Here is a 23,641-nt window from a genome sequence, read left to right on the forward strand (position 1 = left end):
TAGAAGATTTTTTTCTTGGACAAAACACAACCATCGATGAGGCCAAACCACTGTGGCCAAGAGTCCCACACAGACACCAAATCTGAGAAAACATTCAAAGGAATTTGGGATGAGGCAGACCTCAAGAGCTATAAAACATTTCAGATCGCTTTCTGGATCTCCTCTCCTCCCAAGACGAAAGGAAACCCCATCCCATTTGAGCTGTAGCTTCTGCATCCATCACGTTGCTGGATCAACAACCAACTTCCTGGAAGCAACAAGCTCTTCTGGCTGTTTATAAGTTTTGCAAGCACTGGGAGCTTGTGTGCCAGAAACTCACACCAGCCCAGGTGGAGGGAGGAAATCACAGGAAAAAAAATGTTTTTAATTAAAAAAAAAATAAAATAAAATATAAGCAAGATGCATGTTGCTGGACCAAGGTATCACACTGCTGAAATCAGATGAAAGAATGAATTTCTCCTAATTTACAAAACAGAAATTAAACTCAGTCAGAATTTCTCAATTCTAAGTACCCCCCACCCTGCACCTCCTCCCCTGTTAAATCTTTCTTAAGCCCTTTGGACTGTGTTTCCGCTTTCCTAAACACAGTATCCACATAAGATGGTATCTAATCAAGTATGATATCAATTTAATTAAGCTTAATACAACCATGAGTTTAACCTGACCGTGTTGGACAGCGTTTAAAACCAACGAACACTACATAATCTACACAGAATTCGATTTTCAGAAATCGAATGGAAATCATTCCACAGACTTTGATAAAGTGAATGACTATGTAACTCCCATTTGGATTCCTAATTAAGCTGAAACCAGCATGAAATCTGTCCTAAAAGGCTCTCCTAACCAACAAAGTAACAGGCTGTGGAGAAATTAAACTATGACTTTGACAAAACAAAACCAAAGCATTCTGCAGCTACTTGAAGAAAAGCATTTTCAAATCTGTGTGAAGTTTAAATCAAGCACAGAGGGTTCCAAGACTGTAGTTCTTTGCTTTTGGGGGATTTTCTTCCAGGGTGCCTCTAACTCTATTTAAAGCAGCCTCAAGTAGCCACAGCTGGAGGGTCAGGCCTTACAAAGTAAACAATAGTTAACTCAATTCAGACTCATGATTTAACTACAACCAATGGCTAATTACCCCTCTATTAACCAACAATATCTGAAATATCACTTTTTAAATGACCCATTCGGAATTATGTTTGTTCACTAAAGGATTCTAATCAACAATTAATAGCATAGTAGAAACCGCCCAATTAAGAGCTACATAGGGAGAGATGAGAGTTCCTCAGAATTACACATTTCTGGCAAAGGACTCTAGCACAAAAGAACTTTCTAAGTACCCCCCACAAGAGAGAGAGAAAAACTGTATTCTGAGAACATATAAATTAAGAGTGTACACAGTATGCACTCAATAAACATTCTTTAAATGTATAGCTTACCACAATTCCCTTTGGAAAAAATAGACTCAAAATAAATGCTGATTTTTTCCCCTAAGGCTGTTCAAGTTCACATTTCTTTAAACCACCCCACAGTGAATGAAATGAAATTTAAACTTTCTCAAAAAATACTTATATCTTAATTTTTAAAAACCTATATACATTTACAGATGAAGTGATATGCTTGGATCTGTTTCCAAATGGAAGGGGACAAGTGTATTAAGGCATAGCCCAAACAAGAGGAGCCATTATCATCAAAAAGAACACAAATAAAAAAAGCTGGAGAGGATGTGGAGAAAAGGGAACCCTGGTACACTGTTGGTGGGAATGTAAATTGGTGCAGCCACTGTGGAAAACAGTATGTAGGCTCCTCAAAAAACTAAGAATAGAATTACCATACGAGCCAGCAACCCCACTCCTGGGTTTATATCCAAAAAAACAAAAAGACTAATTCAAAAAGATACATGCACCCCAATGTTCATAGCAGTACTACTTACAACTGCCAACATATGGAAACAACCTAAGTGCCCATCAATAGATGAATGGATAAAGAAGATGTGATACACACACACACACACACACACACACAATGGAACAACAAAAAAGAACGAAATTTGCCATTTGCAGCAACGTGGATGGACTTGGAGGGCATTATGCTCAGTGAAATAAGTCAGAGAGAGAAAGACAAATACTGTATGATATCACTTACATGTGGAACCTAAAAATACAAAAAACTAATGAACATAACAAAAAAGAAGCAGACTCAGAGAACGAACTAGCAGTTAGTTGGGGGGGGGCAACATAGGGGTGGGGGAATGAGAGGTACAAACTACTGGGTATAAGACAGGCTCAAGGATGTATTGTACAACTCAGGGATTATAGCCAATATTTCACAATAACTGTAAATGGAAAGTAACCTTTAAAAAATTTTATAAAAAAATTTTTTTAAAAAGGAGCCGTTGGGCCTCCCTGGTGGCGCAGTGGTTAAGAGTCCGCCTGCCGATGCAGGGGATACGGGTTCGTGCCCCGGTCTGGGAGGATCCCATATGCCGCGGAGCGGCTGGGCCCGTGAGCCATGGCCACTGGGCCTGCGCATCCGGAGCCTGTGCTCCGCAACGGGAGAGGCCACAACAGCGAGAGGCCCGCATACCGCAAAAAAAAAAAATAAAAAAAAAAAAAATAAAATAAAAAATAAAATAAATAAATAAATAAAAAAGGAGCCGTAAGCTGCTATTTGTTGAGGCTGGGGGATGGTACATAAATTTCATTACATTATTCTGTCCACTTGTGTAGATGCCTGTAAACTCCCTAATAAAAAGGTAAGAAAAAACACCCTATACCAACAGAAGTGACTTAGTTTTTTAAGTTCTTGGCTGCATATCTAATGTTCCATTAATTCAGAATTTTTTTTTTAAATCAGACTTTTCAGATCTTCCCCTCACTAGAAAGAGAAGCTGTGGGACTTCCCTGGTGGCGCAGTGGTTAATAATCCGCCTGCCAATGCAAGGGACACGGGTTCGAGCCCTGGTCTGGGAAGATCCCACATGTCGGGAGCAACAACTACTGAGCCCGTGCACCTACAGCCCATGCTCCGCAACAGAGAAGCCACTGAAATGAGAAGCCCGCACACCACAAAGAAGAGCAGCCCTGGCTTGCCACAACTAGAGAAAACCCAGGCGCAGCAAGAGAAGACCCAATGCAGCCAAAAATAAATAATGAGGGGTGAGATGAGGGGGAGGGGAGATGAGGGGAGGAGGGGAGGGGGAGGGGGGAGGAGGGGAGGGGGAGGGGGGAGGAGGGGAGGAGGGGAGGAGGGGAGGAGGGGGAGGAGGGGGAGGAGGGGGAGGGGGGGGAGGGGGGAGGAGGGGGAGGGGGAGGGGGAGGGGGAGGGGAGGGGAGGGGAGGGGAGGGGGAGGAGGGGGAGGGGAGGAGGGGGAGGAGGGGGGAGGGGAGGAGGGGGAGGGGGGAGGGGAGGGGGAGGGGAGGGGAGGGGGGAGGGGGAGGGGGAGGGGGAGGGGGGGAGGGGGAGGGGGGAGGGGGAGGGGAGGGGGAGGGGAGGGGGAGGGGAGGGGGAGGGGGAGGGGAGGGGTACTGCCAGTGAGTGAGTAGCTGTCACTCCCCAGGCAGAGCCCCGTGTGTCAATGTCTTTTCATCCAGCCCAAAGTGCCACTGCTGAGGGTACAAATGCTTTCAAACAAAGAGCAAGGCCACTACAAAATTTGGAACTAAAGTGAGATTATTATCCATTCTCCAGTTCTAAAGTGCTCATTTCTTCTCATTGTATCTAACAGGCTGTCATCAAGTAGGTAATCCAGAGAGAAAGAATTTATCAGTGCAATGTATGCCCTGGCCAGGATAAGCGCCACATTACTTGAATGGCAAATTATAAACTGGTGGAAGGAGCAAAGGACAGGAAGTGAGGAAGTGGAGGTGGGGGAGGGGGACACTTGCTAAATGCTGTATAAAGGAGTCTTAGAAGTCTTAGAAGATGAAGTTGTGTGATTTGTTTTTAATCAGCAGGAAAAAAAAACCTCCATTATCTTGTTTCTTATCATTTAGGCAACTCTACTGCAGGGCAGACCCTCACCCATTCCATTCATTTTCTTCCTAATAATAAGACAACTTGAGAAAAAAAATATTTGCAGATCATAAAAGATTAGAGACCTGGGCACCATAAAAGTTTAAAGAATAATCAATGCAAAGTGCTTAAAAAGAGACAGGCCATGCTTTCTTTAAACTCTCTGAATGCCACCTTTTGCCAAAATAAACTGAACAAGCAGTGATTGGAACCTGCATCCTGGTTCATAAGGAAACCAAGATGTATTAGGACTTGCAGAGATGAACGGATTGGTTGTTCACACAATGGGCTTTACCGGTTATGCTAGATTAAAGAGTAATAAAGACGCAAACAATCGTAGCCGTTCATGTGGGCAAGGCTGTGAATCATGGCCATTCACGGGGGAAGGGATGCAGGTACAGGTGCATGAGCAAAAGCAAACGGCTTTTCAGGTGGCATCCTTGCCAGATTCCTCAGATGACCCTGTGCTCACTGCCCGTGTCCCCTACAAAGTTACTGTACAATGGCAAACAAACCAAAACAAACGAAAAATGTCAGAGCTCTCCAGCTCTCTGCACACAACCCCACAATCATCTCCCCTCACACCTCCTCCCCCAAACATTTCCAAAGAGAAGTGGGTACAGCGCAGGATTCAGTCGGCCCCAGCCTGCAACCTAACCCTTGATTGGAAGAGCACATCTGCATGTTTCCAAGCAATTGACAGAGAATCTCATAGGGCTCAGTTTCAATGAAACCCTGGGAAATAATGGGATAAAATTATTAGTTTAAGGGCCTCTCACTTCCCGGCCTCCTTCCCATACCCCACCTCCCAGAAGGGTAATGTTCAGTAGACAGAAGTATTTGCACAACTGGAATACATTTATAAACCACCTCAATCATTTTTGCTAATTGCATAATTCATATAATTTTTTGCAACTGTTCATAGTTACCCCCCTGAATTTGTCTGAGCTTCCCAAGGGCACATAAAGTTTCACTCTTTACATACCACCAAAAACTTCACGGCAGAAGGCTGTTTGGGTTGTGAGCCCTGCCACCTGCTTACGCCAAAAGAGATCTTCATTATCAGAAAAGTAAACTTTTCCCAGGAAGCCTCTGTCACCAGGAACTCTGACTTGGAGAGACTTGCCATGAGAGGATGCAAAACGTGAGTTACTGGGGCCTTAGCCTGAGGTGACTGATTCACACTGGACTGGGCTGAATACATGTGTCACCTAACTTAGTCTTCACAGCAGCTTAAGACAAAATATTATGATCCCCTTTTTAGAAACAAAGGGAAGAGGTTCGCCACAAATCACACACACAGCTGTAGGGTGGTGGAGCCAGGAATGGACCCTAGAAATAATTTCCCATCTCTTCATCACTATTCCCTAGTGAATGGTGAGCACTGGGTGTGACCAGCAGGGATGAGGCATCCAAATAATTGAGTAAGAGTGAAGGAAAGCTTTGCCCTCACCGGCTCTTTTCCCCATCAATAACCCAACCCAAGACCCAGGGTACAACTGGGCATCAAATGCCCACCCAGAGGACAAAGAGAACACCTAAAGGCAGGACATGAAACGCACGAAACCCAGGGAAATAGGGAAGCAGCTTTTTAAAAAAAACAGAGCGACTTTTATAAGCAGACTGGGTTTATAGCTTGCGTTTCAGAAGATTATGCGTAAAGTACTTATATTGAAACCACACGTAAAGTATTAAATTATATAAACATACTAGTATAGAAATGCATAAAGCATAAAGCCTTTGGATAAGAAAAATTCATAAGCATGCCCCCACCAAAAAAAAAAAACCCCAAAAAAACCAAAACCAGGGTACAAATTGGCAACTTTCAATTAGACCACAGACAAATCACAATATTCATTTTTTCTGTAATCCTGATTTAACTATTAATTTTGCTTCAGGGCAACAATCGTCTATCAAGTTCTTCAGTAGAAAATTTCTCAGCCTTAGTCCTATAATTGGCCAATTATTACGTAAGTCTGGACTACTATTCTAAACCCTGCAGTTATACAGAAAAAATAACTCCAAGAGGGTTAACTATTGTGAAAATTTTAACCTCTGGTCTTCAAAGTCCTACTTCTTTCCATGAGGACATAAAAACAGATCTGAGTTTCTGACGGATTCCCACACTTTAATGTGAAACAAAAGCAGAAGACAGGGCTTCCCTGGTGGCGCAGTGGTTGAGAATCTGCCTGCCAATGCAGGGCACACGGGTTTGAGCCCTGATCTGGGAAGATCCCACATGCCGCGGAGCAACTGGACCCGTGAGCCACAACTGCTGAGCCTGCGCGTCTGGAGCCTGTGCTCCGCAACAAAAGAGGCCGCGATAGTGAGAGGTCCGCTCGCCGCAACGCAAGAAAGCCCTCGCACAGAAACGAAGACCCAACACAGCAAAAATAAATAAATAAATGTATCTAAAAGAAGTCAGGAGACACTTAAAAAAAAAAAAAAAAGCAGAAGACAACCACATTACTGACAGACACCATGAACTGAAGCCAGGAGGTAGATGGAATGGACCCACAGGTTCAATGCCATGCTTAAGTCATTAAAAAACACCACTAACGGTTCCTAAATTCGCCACCGGCCAGGCAACATTGGAGATTTTTATATACTTCCCCTCCTCTGCCTGGGAATTTTCCTCCCACCTCTCCTCCCTCCTGTCTCAAGACAATGCCTTCAGCCTTTGAAACTGCATCCACTGTAAACAGCTCTGAATATTAACACAGCCCGGAGCCCTGCTCTAGAAGACCCCCAGGGTTTCAAGTTGCAGTTGCTGAGGAGGGGGAAGGTCCCTAATGAGTTAATATCACCAAACTCATTCACAAGTCGTTGAAAATCAGACTTGCTCATGAAACTTGAAGTCTTTCAACTTATGGGGTAGGTCAGAGGAATCCCTTTCAGTTTTAAGCCAAGCGACCTTGGTACCACGAACATCCTTGATTGCTTATAGCGACTTTCAATTCTACGAATCCCTTTCCCAGATTTCCCTCTCTGGTGTCACTTTTAAAATAACCAATGGCTATTTTAAACAACCTCCTTCCCCGGATAACAGACCTTCCGGGCTACAGCAGGTGCACAGAACTGGGCCGGGGGCATTGTTAAGTCACACAAAACCCCAGTAGCTCTCTCGCATTCCTGTCCACTCTGAAAGAGAAGATGCTGAAAAGCCTTTGCACCAGGGAGACACCTCTGCAGAATGGGGGAGAGGCCCTTTCATTGTGAGCTTGGTGTTTGAGGGAGAGAAAGGTCAGCCAGAGGCCATCCCAACGTGCTCAGGGAAGGCTGCGTGGGGAACTCAGGCCAAGGCATTAACACGGCAGGGAGAGAAACTTGCGGCCCCTGGAGCAGGGCTGGCGGGCCCGCGCATCCGGACGTCCACTGGGAACCAGCTCTCATTACTCTGCACAGAATTGTCATCTTTCTGGAGATGAAGAATTACTGCCTACAATACATTCAAAAGTCCAAAGGTTGGGAAATCTGGTGACCCAGTGTAATTATGGAAAAGAAGAGCACGCTTCTTTTTAACGCAGTCCCTTGGAAAGGGGGGGCAAGAACAGCCCTGACGTACCCTAAAAGGCAAGAGGCACCCTGGGCCAACACAGTTCATTTTTGTATTGGGCCCTGGGGGTCTCCAGGCACTTCCTAATTTCACAGTCCTCAAAAATTAGATTTTATGGCCATAATTTCCTATCAGAGGGACTTAAATCCTGTCCCTTAAAAAGGCAACCAATTTCATTTCCCAGACTTCCCCTTACCTCAAAAAAAGTGTCAGAAAACTCTTAACAGATAAGTGCTCCATCATGCAGGGGAATTGAGGCCAGGCTTGTGACACTTGTTGCAAAGAAAAGGACTGTGAGCTCAGACTAAAGCTACCCAAAACTTTAAAAGCACTTGCACTTTTCAGATTTTCTCTCTGCCCACTACCCTGTGCTCGAAAGGGTCCCTATTCAGAAAAACCCTTTGCCCATCCCCACCAGTCGGAAGATGTTCATGGTCTGCTGAGTTCTTCTTAAGTGATACAGAGGCTCAAAGAGGAAAATGGGCAGAAGGGAAGACCTCAGGGTAATCCAGACAACAATCTACTTCTTTTAAAAAAAAAAACCATACACACACACACAAGAAGCTCAGCTTAGGTTCTGGAACAATTTGGTCATCTGCACTTTAAATCTAATTTGCATAAACAGGATGGAAAGTATTTTCCAAACCCTTAATTCACAACACCCTGAACACCTGGGCCTTCCAGCACAGCTGTAAAATTTGAAAGACAAAGGCCCTCTTTGCTTCCCAACTACAATGGCAACCACCACGGGGGCTGTGTTTATTTTCTAATGTAATCATAGGCACCACTTTGGTGCCCAAACCAACAGAGGTTCGATTAAGTCACCCAGGTTCGGTACTGCAAACACGAAGGGAGACAAAATACAAAGAGACCCAAATCAATACATTTGTCTTAATGTGACTCAGAATAACCAGACTTGGTGACCTTTAAGGGATGTCCTTGCTTCCGAATGCCATGTCATCTTCCTTCCACACTGAGAAGGAGAATCAGTTGTTCCTCCTCCAGGGCCTGCCTGCCTTCCTATCACAATCCCATTAAGTCATCATTGAGCTGCCAGACCCTGTAAGCAAGCAATACTGTGCTCAACTTCATGCCACAGACAAGAGTCTAAGGTAAATTGTGTTTAACGCGTCTTCAACAGCTTCTGAAGCCATGCTCTCCAAAACCATTTCAAAGAAAGAAAACATCTGAGTTCTAAGAAGTTCAACTTCTTCTAAGGTTCTGGGAAGTTGGAATAGGGAGTGGCAGTGCTGGGAGCTATTTATGAACGTGCTGGATGGACAAGGCCAATCGCACCGTAATGGGACGGCAAACTCAAGTAATGGCTCAACTACCACAACTATAAGTTATTATGTTGAATAAGTTATCCTCAGGCCCTGGGAATGAACATATTTTCCTTTCTCCCAGCGCCATTCCAGTTCTGCTATTCAAACTGCATTTACATCCACGATTAAAGAGTTTTACTTTCCTTATGCGGGGCTTAGGAGCAACTCCAAAATTAGATGCACTGTTTACAAAAGCAAAAAAAATAAAAAAAAATTCCATAAAGCCACAGGTCCCCTTCTATCTCAAACCCACAGCCTGAAATTTTTTGAACTAGCCGCAGTAAATCTAGTTCATGGGGTTATAAACTAGCTCAAAGCATTTTCTAGACACAATGGACTCAGAGGGTGTAAACGTGGTGAAACTATAAGATATTTTATTTTATTATAGACAGAGACTTTCTCCCCTAAAGTCTTACCGAATCATAGCCAGGAATATAAAAGATATAAATATCCTGATGCAAAATTTAGAATAAGACTAATGACTTAAATGGGGAAATCTGAAGTCTAGGGAAAAATAAAAACACATTTGCTTGCTTTTTCTTTAATCAGAAAAAAAAAAAACTTCACAAACATTTTTCAAAGGATACACATTCTGTACTGAATACCACATTGCCACATACAAACCAGAAGCCATACTACTCACATCTTAAAATCGAATCAGTTAACACCATCATCAGTATAATCAAGTCTAACTGAAGCTCAAAACAGCCAGTTTGGTATTTACTAATCATCAACTGTGTGAGGAAAAGAGAAAAGACTGCAATTTTAAAGGTATTTATGACTTGTGAAATGTCACTCCTTAGGCAGACAGAAAGCCCTCCAAACAACCAGTAGTTCTGCTCCAGAAATTAAAGGGCAAGGCAAAGTGGATCTTGTGGCCACAGGAAAGTGAAAACAGAGGACACCCTGTCCTCTCCAGGAAGCCGCCACTTCTGAACTAAGTGCCTTCCCCACGATGCCACTGACACCTGGCATTGGGAGTCAGTCTTCCAACAGGTGAACACCTAAGATGTTAGTCTGATTCCACCCACATGATTTAGCTTTTTAAAAAACTAAGAGCATGTAAAGGAAAACCCACAATACCCAAGACTACCACAACTAAATACAATACTACCTAATGACAACGCTGGGTTCTACCTCCCACTACCTTACACAGCCACCACCTGTGTTAAAACCCACACCGTGATCACTGGTTTTCCCTAAGGGGATTCCAAAGAAACAGCAGAATACTGAAGAGAAATCCTACACATAAGTCAACGGTCCAGTTTCAGAACTCTGTAGGGCTGATCACTGATCACCCATGTGCAACGTGGTCCAAGTTAAAGATCTGTGCCCAGCTCTCAAAGGTACAGGATCTTCACGTCAGAAAGGAATTAACTTTCCTTCTTTCCCTTCATGGCAACCAGATTCCCAGACCACATGTTCTTAGATCAAGCCACAGGTGTTGGTTAAAACCGGTGTCACCAGTTTTCTTTCTCTTTTTTGAACAGTGAATGTCCCGCCTGAGGTTACTACTGTGCCTCTTCTATGTTCTAGGAAAGATGTCCAATTATTCAACTGAAAAGCAGAACTATTCAACCTAGGCCTCTTCTGTAAGGTACTAACAGTTCCGCAGAGATGTTAATTACTGATAACTGGACAGCATTTTGACTCATGGACTAGATTTGTCAGAAATTTTGAAAGCCTATGACATTCTACCATGTTTACAGAAATCTAATGTGGTGGTGGTGTTGTTTTCCTGCCAAGCCTCCAGTAAGAAGTGTCCCACCAAGTCCGGATAAGCCCAAATCCGGACAGCACAGAAAAGAGCCTCTTGCGGGTAAAACACACTCTGCTTAAATCAACCCAGAGTCTGGCACCCTCTTCCAAAGTAGCACTACTCCAAAACTAATTTGCACCATTTATAGAGGAGAAATGCTAGAGGATGGGCCCCACTCCACTGGATCGTCAAGCCCAATGGGTCCCCTAGGGAACAGACAGGAAGGGTCTGGAACACAGTTCCCTAAAATGCCTACCAGGTGGAAAAGGACCAACTTCCAGCGGTCACAGATCTTCAGGAACTCTCAAAGCCCGATAACTCAGGGGGTCCTCCAGGGAAGGACTCAGAGGGTGTCCTTCTGCCCTGGGCCTGAGCCAAGTCAGGCCACTAAGGTCCCGGGGAGATGAGGAGGCGGCTACACACACTCTCACTAATAAATAATGTAAATGGAAGACTGGAGGCAAAAGTCATCTTCATTCATTACCCACTGGAAGGCCAAACAGCTCAGACAACAGAGAGTTGGGTTACAGAAGAGAAAAAAAGAAACACCCGGGGACCCCCAGACAGACTTCCTCACTCTTTCCCCTCCAGATGTTTCCCACTCTCCACCCACAGACATACACCCTCACCTCCTGACTCTTTACTCACATTCTCTTACCTCCAGAATCCCACCCACTCACCAACTCCCAGATGACCTTTAGGAGCCACGCTCACTCACCTCCAGACCCCCACGACACTTTCTTCTCCTCCAGAATCTCAAGACCCACACTCGCTCACCTTCATACCCCATGACCCACGGTCGATCACATCCTTCCCCCCACGAGGTACACTTTCCTCCTCCAGATCCCCAAGACCCACGCTCGCGCACATCCAGACCCTCACGAGACGCACGCTTTTCCCATCCCGACTTCTTCGCACGCACGCCCTCTCTCCTCCGGACCCCCAAGGACCACCACTACGATCCCACGCGAACAGTTTTCCAGCTCATTCAACTTCACATACAAGCAACTCAATCCGCACCCCTTTCCCGGGGTAACAGCCCTGCCGCCCCGTCCCCAAGTGACAGCGTCCCGGAGCGCGGGGAGGACGGAAAGGGCGGCACTCACAGGCTCCGTGTCCAGGCGGGCAGGTCCCTGGGCAGCGCCGCCAGCCCGCGCCCGCCGCAGTCCAGCGAATCCCCAGCGCAAGCGCAGGCGGCAGCGCAGGGCGCCCGCGGGCCGGCCGCGGCCGATGCGGGCTCCAGCCAAAGCAGCACCAGCAGCAGCAGCAGCAGCCAGTGGAGGAGAAGACAAGGCGACCGGCGCGGGGCCCCGAGCGCTCGCCGGACCGGCCGCGCCATCTTGTCTGGAGCGCGCAGCGAACTCCCGGCGCTGGGGCTGCGAGGTCCGGGGCGACCGCAGGCGCGGGCGGGCCAGCGGGGGCTCTGCTCAGCACTAGGCTCCGCGCCGGGACATGGCCGCCGGCACAAGTTCTCTCTGCGGCGGCGACTCCGGCGTTCAGCGGGCCCCCGGTGCACGAGCCGCTCCGCAGCGCCCGGAGGGGGCCGCGAACCCCGCGCCCATCCGGGCCGACCCGCCCGTGCCCGCTGCGAACCCCACGGATCCGGGCAAAGGGTGCTTGGCCGGCGCTCCTCGTTCTCCCGCCGCGCTCCTGGCCGGGTTTCGGAGGCCCCGTGCACGCCAAGTGCCGCCGCCGCTGCGAGGAAGGCGCTCAGGCTCGCAGCCGGAGCTCTGCGCCCGTGGGCATCTTCCTCGCCGCTACGAGCGTCCAGCTGCAGACTCCGGGCTGGACGGCGCGGCCAACCCCGCACTGCTCAAGGGCCCGGTGCGCCTCGCTGTCCCAGCGCCAAAGGCAGAGCGCGCGCACGCAGTTCCGGGCTCCGCACGGCTCCTCCGCTCTGCGAGAACCCCGCACACTTCGCAGCTGAACAATCAACCGCTAGCAGCTCGCCTCCCCGGGGCGCAGCCCCGGCCAATCCCCGAGGCCCCGCCCCCAGCCGCTAGCCCTCGCACACCCCCTGGGCTTCTTGCCCCGCGGCCTCCAGCCGGCCCACGTTGGAGGCTTTGCAACAGCGCCCCGCCCCGCCCCCCGCCTGCTGCTCATTGGCTGACGGGGTCCACGGCGGCCAGCTTGGACGCCCATTGGAGCTCTCGCCATGATCCCGCCCCTCCCGCCTCTCGGGCCACCCCGCCCCACTCTCTTTTCCCACCCAAGGTGTGAAGGGCGGGGGACTGGGAGGAGAAAGGGAGAGACGGCCTCCGGCTCTTAAAGGGGACGTGCTGACTGATGATGGAGAAGGGGGATGCGCACTGGAGAGAGGAAGAATAAAGGTATGCCCTCTGCGTTTAGTGAAGGAGAGAACGTTGGCAAGGAGGGTAACGCCCCCGCTTTGGAGTGGTCTGGAGCTTTGGAGCGGTCTGGCCTCAAAGTTTCTTCCCTCCTTCCCAGACTGCAAACAGGGCCAGCGATTGACAGCAAGTTTACACGCCCATTTTCCAGATGCCCACTGGGAGCAAAGATGCAGATTTAAAACGTCACTAATTTCCTACTGATGGGGGCATCTTTATTTTATTACGGGTGGCCGCCTTCCTCTTTCACAACCTGGAGCTCTTCTCGGCTCCTGACTTGTTCTTGACCTCTTAAATCCAGCAATATGTCCTTGATTACCAAAATGAATGTGTACTGCATGCAGAAACCGAATCTCAAATGTGCCCACAGTCCCACCCCCATCTCCGCCCTGGTGAATCGAAGGGTACTCCTGGAAACACTCCAGCCTTCGACAAAGGGGTTGCTTTGTTTGCTTAAATCAGAACGTTTTAAAGCCAGTTTTCAAGAAGCAGTACATCGAGTACTCCTCAGAGACAGAGTAAAAAGGAAACTAGTAATTGTTACAAAGCTACTAACTTAGGCTCCTACTGATCCGAACATAGTAACCAAGTGTTAGGACAGTGTACTGAAACAGTAAAGCAGGCGCTGCGCGGAAGTTAAAAGACGAGCACAGTAAGATATATAGCTGCTCCTATCCGCGTTTGGGTTTGCTGGTGTCTCATGCCCCTTCCCAAGAGTATGCAAGCAAGTCTCTAACATAACTGAACACATTGTCAGGAAAATTAAGCAAGCCATGTCTGTTGAAAAACATTTGTGCCAGCAAGTGAAATCTGACTTCTGTGTTACAGAAACGAAAGGGAGATGTTCCTCTGAAAGAAAAAAAAAAATTTTTTTAAGGGTTTGGTCCCATTTTGGACACATTCTAAGGGGTTGCTTTCATTGAGATGTTAAAATTTTCCTCAGTCATGAGAGCACCTCTTTTCTTTAACCAAAATTGGGTTTGGGCTTGGTAGTCAAGGGGTTGCTGGTTTCCTTTCTTTTTGTTCCCTCCTTCCCCTCTTTATCCCCCTCGCACTTCTGATTTATTATGCTGTCAACCACTGGTCCCTCATTTTTTCCTTCCTTCCTCCCTCCCTCCCTTCCTCCCTTCCTCCCTTCCCCCGCCCGCCACTTGATCTCAGTAGTAATGCCCAATGCAATGCTCAAATATGTGTGTAAATCAATCCAAATGTGATTCCCAAGAAACATTATCAGAAAAAGGCTGAGCCTGACCCATTCTACCTAGGGCTTTAACCAGCTTTTATGTTTCATTTGTGATCCACATTAAACATACACCTTCCACCTGGACAAGAAGCAAGATATCTCTGTTATAATGCCTTTTGGTAAAATAATTGTAATAAGAGGAAGAATGGGATTTAAATGACCCCAAGTTGGTGTAGTCCTCTATGTCAAGGTTTCTTAAATTTTTCAAGACCGAAGAACACAAAACAGTAATTTAATGCAGAATACCCACGAACATTTCTTTAAACGAAACTGTCAGACCTGCCTTGCCCCACCTCAGATGAAACAGCATTTGCAGCAGAAATAAAATGAGCTCATTGAACCCCTTGAGATGTTGACCTAAAATTATCTTTCAGCTTTGCTCCATCGTTGATATTGTAAAATGGAAATTTATTGTCAAATGTTTTTCCAAATGCTTGTGGGTGCACCTGTGAGATGCTTCCTTGGAGGATAGCAGTTGAGAATCAGCAAGGTAAAGATGTGCTCACAAATCCAAATCAGCCCCTGTGGTCTGGTTACCATGCAGCCAGAGAGAAGGATACCAAAACGCAGGAACACTTGCAGGGACTGGGCGCCTGAGCCTTGGCAGTTCCCCTTGTCTACAGCAGAGCATGAAGTCATGTCTGCTCCCCATACCATGTATGGAAGTTTGCCCATATACTAGCAACCTGCTTGTGACTGAAAGGAGAGTGTGGGCTTGGAGAGCTCAGGGGAGAATTCACCTGTGGCCACAACCTAAAATCACAAAGACCTGAATGACAACAAGGCAAGTTTCTAAGGGAGTCTCTGTCCCTGCTTATAAAAGAGCAAGTACTGGTCCATTCAGCACCAAGTGACAGTTGATTTGGGCATTCTGGGTCCTCATTTTCCTCCACTGCCATTTTCCCAATTTTAAAGAGTTACTTATTCCTTAAAGGGGTCATCCAGGGATTTTTCGGTTTTCCCATTCATTTTAATCTACCAGACACCAAACTCCAGGGGCCAGCATGGACTCAAATCCCCCTCAAAAATCACTGCAGGGCTCCCTCTTAAAAACAGAAGCTCTAGCAGTTAATCATCCTAAACCCACTGAAAGAGACAAACCCCAAATCTAAATAGCCTGAAATGACCAAGCAGGAGACAAGCAAATGACAAAATAACAAGAAGGCGGATTGATCACATGGACTTTTTTTTTAAACACAAATTCCAGGGGACCGAATCATGGTGGTTTATGACAGTTCTAGGTGGTGATATTTGGTGGTTTTAAAGAATGCTGAGATTCAGACATGCTTTCTGTGAGAAGAGAGTTTACACCACGTTCAGTACATTCAAAGAGCACCAGGGCCGTATTCAGAAGACCTGGATTCTAGCCAAGCCTTATTACCCATGAAACCTTTGCCCAGTTATTTCCTTTCTTTAAGCCTCAGTTTTCTCAAATGGAAAACAAGGAGAATGGTACTTCTGACCTGAGTACTAAGACAGTTAAGGAAGGATCCATTTTGATATAGGACCTGGGGGGCTTTATCAACTGTTTGGGGCTACATACATCGAAGGCTTATTTTTAAGGTATTATTGAATTTTAACTCTGAAAAAAATTGAGGGTCCAGGTACATACCATAGATGGGAAATCTTAGTAGGTGTTTTCAGCATAGAGGGTTTTTCCCCCCAGGCGTGCCACAAAGGGTTAATAATTACCTATAAAACCCCTGAAGACTTGCAGGGTGATGACAGCCCTGCTTTGAGCCTGTTTTGTATCTCTCTTCCAAGGAAAATAAAGCTGTGTACTCATTAACTCCTTCCTCGATGGGTAGACAAGGTAACAGACGAAGCTTATGAGTCCAGAGATGGACTATAAGAAGAGACAATTTGGAGATTTCTCTGTTCCCCATCCCAACATTTTCCCTTTGGTGGAGGTGGGGAGACGAATGCTTTACGGTGCAATCTCTGGCTACTGGAATATTGGTTACTGCCCAAACGGTGCCAGGCTGCAGTCACTGCATTTCCACAGCAAGAATGGCCAATGCCTGAAGCTCATCTGGGCCCCTGCCAGCGTCCCCTTCCATTCCTACAGAGCAGCATCAACCAGGGGCCCCAAACCACTAGAGTCTACCTTCTCACACAAAGTAGACCCTCATGCTTGTCCTTGCAATTTTAACTGGTTCACTGAAAGAATAAAGAAAAACTTTACGAAAGCTAGGAGCATTTCAAAATTCTGAGATTCTGAAGAGAAAATTCTGAGATTCTGCTGAAGGCAACCTCTTTGCTCCAATGATGAAGAGACAGGTAATTACATCATCACCAGAGGCTGTACCTCTCACTACCAATCTGCTGCCTTTCCAATTATCACTTGGAGCCACACGTGAAAGAGGAGGGGGGCGGGAAATCAAAGTTTATGCTTTACTACTAGCAACTCAGAAGCAACACCTCAGTGTATATAAAGAACAGCACATTTATCATAACTTATAATAATAATTTTCATGAAGTCATATACCTTATATCTTTCAAAGCAAGGTCACATCATAACAACAGCTGTCATCCACAGAGCACTTATTCTGTATCTGTCATTTGGCAGAGTGCTTTAGCTACTTTCTTCATTGAGGTAGAAGCTGAGAAAAATGCTCGAGGCCACACAAGCTAATAAGTAACAAGGCCAAGATTTCAAGCCGGCTCTGAGGACACCAAAGATCCGTTATGACATTTGAGCCTCATAAACTTTGAATATGACAGTTATTTTAAAAAATAAATATATTTATTTTTATTTTTGGTCGCGTTGGGTCTTTGTTGCTGCGGGTGGGCTTTTCTCTAGTTGCGGCGAGTAGGGGCCACGCCTTGTTGAGGTGCGCGGGCTTCTCATTGCGGTGGCTTCTCTTGTTGCGGAGCACGGGCTCTAGGCACGCGGGCTTCAGTAGTTGTGGCACTCGGGCTCAGAAGTTGTGGCTCGTGGGCTCTAGAGTGCAGGCTCAGTAGTTGTGGCACATAGGCTTAGTTGCTCCGCGGCATGTGGGATCTTCCCGGACCAGGGCTCGAACCCGTGTCCCCTGCATTGGCAGGCGGATTCTTAAACACTGCGCCACCAAGGAAGCCCTGACTATGATAGTTATTATTATTATTATTATTATTTGCGGTACGCGGGCCTCTCACTGTTGTGGCCTCTCCCGTTGCTCAGCACAGGCTCTGGACGCGCAGGCTCAGCGGCCATGGCTCACAGGCCCAGCCGCTCCGTGGCATGTGGGATCTTCCCGGACCAGGGCCCGAACCCGTGTCCCCTGCATCAGCAGGTGAACTCTCAATCACTGCGCCACCAGGGAAGCCTCAATGACAGTTATTATTGTTCCCACTTTACAGATGAGAAAGCTGAGGTTAAATGATGTGTCAAGGTCTCACAGGGTCAAGAATAAATGGAACCTTAAATCAAAGTTCCGTTTCAACCATCATCACACACGTTTTACATTCAGTAAATGTCTTAGGAGATGGGCCATGATGCTTGTTCCTCAAGGATCTTGTGAGAATGGACATAATTTCTTTCCTTTTCCATACTGGTGAATTGCTTTTCTGAACTTCCTCTCTGATTAATAAGCAAAAACTTTTGAAGATAAATATACTGGCCTTTTCCTCCACCATACATGGCAGGACTTGTATAATAATAAAAGTTAATCATTACTGAGCACTTACTATGCGTGAGGCATTATTTCACTTTATGGCTTAATTTCACTCAAGTCACATATGAATTCTAGGAGGCAGGCATCGGAAAGATCATTTTATAGATGAAGATCCCAAGACTCTAGTCAATCAACTAACCCAAGCCACATCCTCGTTAGTGGTTCAGGAGCTCAAAGCCTCTGCTAATTAACAGTTAACTCAGCAGAATCACAGTTAACCCACCACTCTCTTAGCACTCTCTATTGGAATTATTTTTTGTGTTTATCACTCCTTCTAGACTGGCAGCTCATTAAGTTCAGAGCCTGGGTCTTAGCCCAGTTTCAGGCACATGGTAGGCATACAGGCAACATTTTCTGCCTGACCTTTACCTGCTCTGTAAAGAAGGAAACGTATCATGCACCCCCTTGTCCCCCATCGTGTATAATCTTTCTCTTCAAATCCGTGCATCTACTCACCTAAAGCTTGTCAGAAACTTCAATCTCAGCTCCCATCCCAGACCCACTGGATCAGGATCTGCTTTTAAACAAGGTCCCCAGGGGATTCATTTGCACATTTAAGGATTAAAAAGCACCAGGTCACCTCATACATCCCCCGCCACACACCTCCGGTGACTGTCTTTCCCGTTGCTGCCACAAGGATAGACCATACTCTTCACACTTTATGCATTTTTATGTGCTTGTGTGTACATTTTCCATATTTTCACAAGCCCTTAGTAAAATAATTTCCAAAATGTAGGCAGGCATGTGGTAGGCATTATTGCCCCTCAACTGAAGACCATTCAAAACATCTGCTGCCCATGAGATTTTTGGTCAAATCCTCTCGTGCCGTTCAATTCTCTTTTTCTTTGAGATGCGTTCAGGCTAATAAGAAGCATTCAGAGAATTTTATGGCCTGTTATATTTGTTTCCAAAAGGACAGTTGGGTTTTTGACACATTTCAAATTTATCATAAATGTATAGCCAGACATATTATACGCTTTTCACTGTCATTCTTATCCATGAGCTACATTCTTTAGGTAATCATTTAAATATCCTTATTTCCCTGAGGGAGTTCTGATACTCTTCTTGGATTTAGATGCTGTAAATCACAGACAAGACCCCCTCACCAAAAAAACCACTGTTTTGTCTTATTTGAAGTGCATTAACTAAGATTCAGAGAAGGCAAGGATATTGCAAAAATGGCCACCAATAATTTCTCCCATCAAGACGTGGAGTAAATGTCCCCTCCCTCCTTGAATCTAGGATGGTCTTGTGACTTACTCTGACCAACAGAATGTGGTGGAAGTGACACCATGCCAGTTCTGACATGTGTGAGCACCACACGAGCAGAGATAAGCCATCCTCGCTGAACCTAGCCCAAGTTCCTGACCCACAAAAATGGGAACCAATAAAAACAGACCTTGTTTTAAACCACTGACTTTTGGGGTGCTGGGTTCTGCAGTCATAGGTATCTGAAACAACAAATGTGGCTAAGTGGAAGGGAAATAAAACGTGAGTAGATGGGAGGGAGGGGGGAATAAAGTCTAATCAAATAAACCTGTCATTAGGAGTGTCCAGAAAATTAGTGTTATTAGTTGACCTTCCCTGCATGTTTGTCAGGACCTTTGATTGAATGCAACACACCAACTGGCTGACTGCGGTTGAACAAAACTTCTTGGGTAATAAATATTCTGGCTCTTCAGCAGGCCACCAAACGAGCTCTCTTCCTCCCCACTTGGAAATTCGTACGAGAGAAATGCAGAGTATCTGCTTATTTATAAAAGATAGCTTCTCCCATGCGGCTGGCAGCAAAATAAAATAACTGAAAGGAGGAAATCCTGGGAGTCCTATTCTATTCTTCCTGAAAAAAATCAAATAAGGCTTAAAGGGTTTACCTTATTTTTCATAAGACACAAATGGATGAATCTCAAAAAATGGAGTCCCGGCCATAAAACTGTCGAGGTAGGGAGTTAGGGTGTGGGTGTTCAGTAGCGGTGAGGATGGTGGGGGGGGGGGGGTTGTAGCTCTTGGGCACAGACTAGCTTACCCCTCCCCGCCAGGTGGCTGTATGCTTACCTTTAAGGTCTGCAAGGCAGAGCTTACTGCTTCTTTGTGTTACCTTACACTGTTCTCCAGCTCTCCCTCCTTAAAGAGTCTTTACTGTGCATGACATCTGGGAGGGGCAGGGCTGTGCAGGGTGCAAAGCCCACTTAGCCAACTCCCTGCCACAACAAGCTGTGGTGCTGTGGACTACGAGATCCCCAGCAGCTAGAACAGTACCGGATAAACAGCAGGTGTTCAAGAAACAGTGCTGAATGAATAAATGACTCACTGACAGAATGCATGGTTTTCTGTACATGAACCTCATTTTCCCATAAAGACCATGAGCGGCTCACAGGGAGCAAACACAGAATCACAGACTGTTGGAAGACAAACGGACCTTCGTGACCGTCTAGTGCCGTGGGTCAGGATCCACCCCAGACCTGCTGGATCAGAAACTCTGGGGTGGGGTTCAGCATCCCATGTTTTAACAACAAGAGGTTTTCATATGTGATGAAGTTTGAGAACCACCCATCTGGTCTGAACTCCTCATTTTACAGACCCAGAGAAGGCATAAGATGGCCTCAAAGTCACACAGCTAGTTAGAGGCTGGAAGTAGATCTAGTGTGACCAACCATCTAGATTTGCCCAGAACCGAGGGGTTTCCCGGGGAACATGACTTCCAGCACTAATACAGGGAAAGTTCTAGGTGAATCAGGGCAAGTTGGTCACCTTACTAGAACCTTAGTTTTCAAGTTCACATCTAGAACATTTTGCCTGACATATAGCTAATTTACCTGAGTACCGACTATGTGCTAGCGAATGACTTGAGTGCTCTAAATGCATTAATTCACTTAATCCTCTCAAGAGTCCTATCAGGTGGGAACTATTACTATCTTCATTTTATAAAATATGGGCAAACCTTGGAGATGATACGGGTTCAGGTCCCAACCACCTCAGTAAAGCAAGTCATGTGAATTTTTGGCTTTCCAGTGCATATAAAAGTAATGTTTTAGGGCTTCCCTGGTGGCGCAGTGGTTGAGAGTCTGCCTGCCAATGCAGGGGACATGGGTTCGTGCCCCGGTCCAGGAGGATCCCACGTGCTGCGAAGCGGCTGGGCCTGTGAGCCATGGCCATTAAGCCTGCGCGTCTGGAGCCTGTGCTCCGCAACGGGAGAGGCCACAGCAGTGAGAGGCCCGCATACCGCAAAAAAAAAAAAAAAAAAAAAAAAAGTGATGTTTTAGAGAACAGACTTGTGGTTGCCAGAGGTGGGGGGGGGGATAGATTGGGAGTTTAGGATTAGCAGATGCAAACCATTATATACAGAATGGATAAACAACAAGGTACTACTATGTAGCACAGGGAACTATATTCAATATCCTGTAATAAACCATAGTGGAAAAGAAAAAAGAATGTTTATCTATACTGTAGTCTATTAAGTGTGTAATAGCCTTATGTCTAAAAAAACAATGGACATACCTTCAGTAAAAAATACTTTATTACTAAAAAACACTAACCATCATCTGGGCCTTCAGTGAGTCATAGTACTAACGTCAAAGATCACTGATCACAGAGCACTATAACAAATGTAATAGTCCTGGAAAAGTCTGAAATATGGAGAGAATTACCAAAATGTGACACAGAGACATGAAGCGAACAAATGCTATTGGAAAAATGGCACCAATAGACTTGCCTGACACAGGGTTGCCACAAACCTTCAATTTGTAAAAACCACAGTATCTGTGAAGTGCAATAAAGTGAAGTTCAATAAAACGAGGTCTGCCTGTAACACACTAAGGCACAGAAAGGGTAAGGAACTTGCCTAAGGTCACAGAGCCAGGAAATCAGACTCCAGAACTCAAGCGCTTACATCACTCTCATATACTTCCTTTTTATTACAGTGGATTCCCAGCTCCTCTTCCACCTTTTTCCTTTTAATCGCATCCCTCTGTTTGTCTTCATATCACTTTTCACAGTTAGCAATTATTTTCACAATTTGTCAGTCAGCCTCTCTAATAGTAGAAATGCAGCCTGAGAGAAGGGACCACCACTTGACCTTGCATGGTGCCTGGCACGGAGGGGGCTGAGGACAGATGTGTTGAATGAAGGTCATGGGCATGAAACATAGTAGGTTGACTGAATGACTGATCAAGGTGAGTTCCCGAAAGAAAGGGGGTCTAATATTAACTGAACACCCACCGTGTCTCAGCCACCAGCCCAGTAAAAAGGTGGGCCAAGCTTGATTTATTTGACCTGGTGTGTTTATTTTCAAGTTTTAAATATGACCTGCCTTTAGGGGTTAGGCATCTGCTGACTGTCTTAATTTATATTTCCTTCCTGCCCACCCTGACAGGCATTTTAGTTTGTCATTAGGATCCCAGGCTCTCTCTAACACAAATTCATTTATTCTTTACAACAAGCCTATGTAGTAGGTATTCCCATCTATACTTTACCAATATGAAACCTGAGGCTTGGACATTATAGGTAACCTGGCCAAGGTCACAAGCTCCTAAGGACTCATCTCAGGGCTCACCCTTCTCCCCACCTCCATCCCTCCACCCCACATCCCTCTTAGCCACTAGGGGCATCACAGGAACAAGAGGGCTATTGCGTTTCAGATAAAGCGTCCATTTTACAAGGATGAGGCTTCTATAAAAAGGAGTCTCCTCTTGCATTCCATACAGTCAACACAGATGCACCTCGGGCTCTTTTAGACTGTTCTTACCCATGACTGAGACACCCCCTCCCAGAGAACATGATGTTCTGGAAGCTAAGTGGAAGAAACAGTCAGCCATGTCAAATACTTTCAGAAGGTCATAGTGAGAACTACAAACTGACTGCTGGATTTAGCAAAACAGAATTCATCTGTCACCTTGGCAAGAGCCCTTTGGGTGGAGTAAGGGTAACAAAAGCATGATGAGAATGTTAAAGAGAGAACTGAAGGTAGAAACTGGGCACCATGAGGATAGAGAACAGTTCTGAGAATTTGTGCTCTAAAGGGGAACAGAATAATGGATGGTCGCTGAAGAGGGAAAGAGAATCAACAGATGAGAGGAATAACATGATATTTGCAATGATGGAAATATTGTTGTATAAAATGGGAAGAACAAATAATGTACTAAGGAAGGGGAGAAATGTGGAGATTTGAATTCAAGGATTCAGATATTTTTGAATAGGCAAGAGGGGACGGACTCTAGTGGAAAAATGGAGAGGTTGATCTTAGCTAGGACCACAGAGCCTTAAATAAGCTGGAAGGCAGATTATACGGCAAAGAAGCAAGTAGCTTTGTGGCTGCAAGTCTGCGGAGGCTTCTTTTCCTTCACGAAACAGGAGGCAAGATCACTGAGAAAGAGAATACAGGTGGAGGTGTTTGAAGTTCAGTGAGCCATGACAAGGCGTGAAAAAATCATCTACGAGAGTGGGAGTGAGGGATCACCAGGGAACAGAAATGTCCACTCGAGGTTAGAGGGCATGAATGAAAGTGGCTGCAGCTATAGGTGTCTCTTCAGTCCAATTCCTGTGCTCAGCTGTAGTCTGGTCCAGTACTGGACATCCCCAGGACTCAGGCTTTGCCGGAAGCTCGTTATGAAGGGTCAGGGGGACTTGAGACTCTATGCTAAAGAGTAATTATAACAAAAGGCCATGATGTGTAAGCCAGGCAGTAAGGGAAGTGAAGACAGAAAGGGGTGAGGGACCGTGAAAAGGGTGGTGTAGCATCAGTGGA

The 23,641-nt window shown here is 46.0% G+C and overlaps 1 protein-coding gene across 2 annotated transcripts in view; it reads right to left on the reverse strand.

Annotated features, from left to right (window-relative positions):
- The window catches only part of LRIG1 (leucine rich repeats and immunoglobulin like domains 1), a 122,738-nt gene extending 110,099 nt beyond the window's left edge, over positions 1 to 12,639 (reverse strand). For both annotated transcript variants that reach the window (XM_060109162.1, XM_060109164.1), the window contains exon 1: positions 11,758 to 12,639. In XM_060109162.1, coding sequence (XP_059965145.1) covers positions 11,758 to 11,990 — 233 coding nt within the window. In that variant the 5' untranslated portion in view covers positions 11,991 to 12,639. The remainder of the gene's footprint in view (positions 1 to 11,757) is intronic.
- Positions 12,640 to 23,641: the final 11,002 nt, after the last annotated feature.

The sequence above is a fragment of the Mesoplodon densirostris genome, chromosome 10 (genome assembly GCF_025265405.1).
Source record: "Mesoplodon densirostris isolate mMesDen1 chromosome 10, mMesDen1 primary haplotype, whole genome shotgun sequence".
NCBI lineage: Eukaryota > Metazoa > Chordata > Mammalia > Artiodactyla > Ziphiidae > Mesoplodon > Mesoplodon densirostris.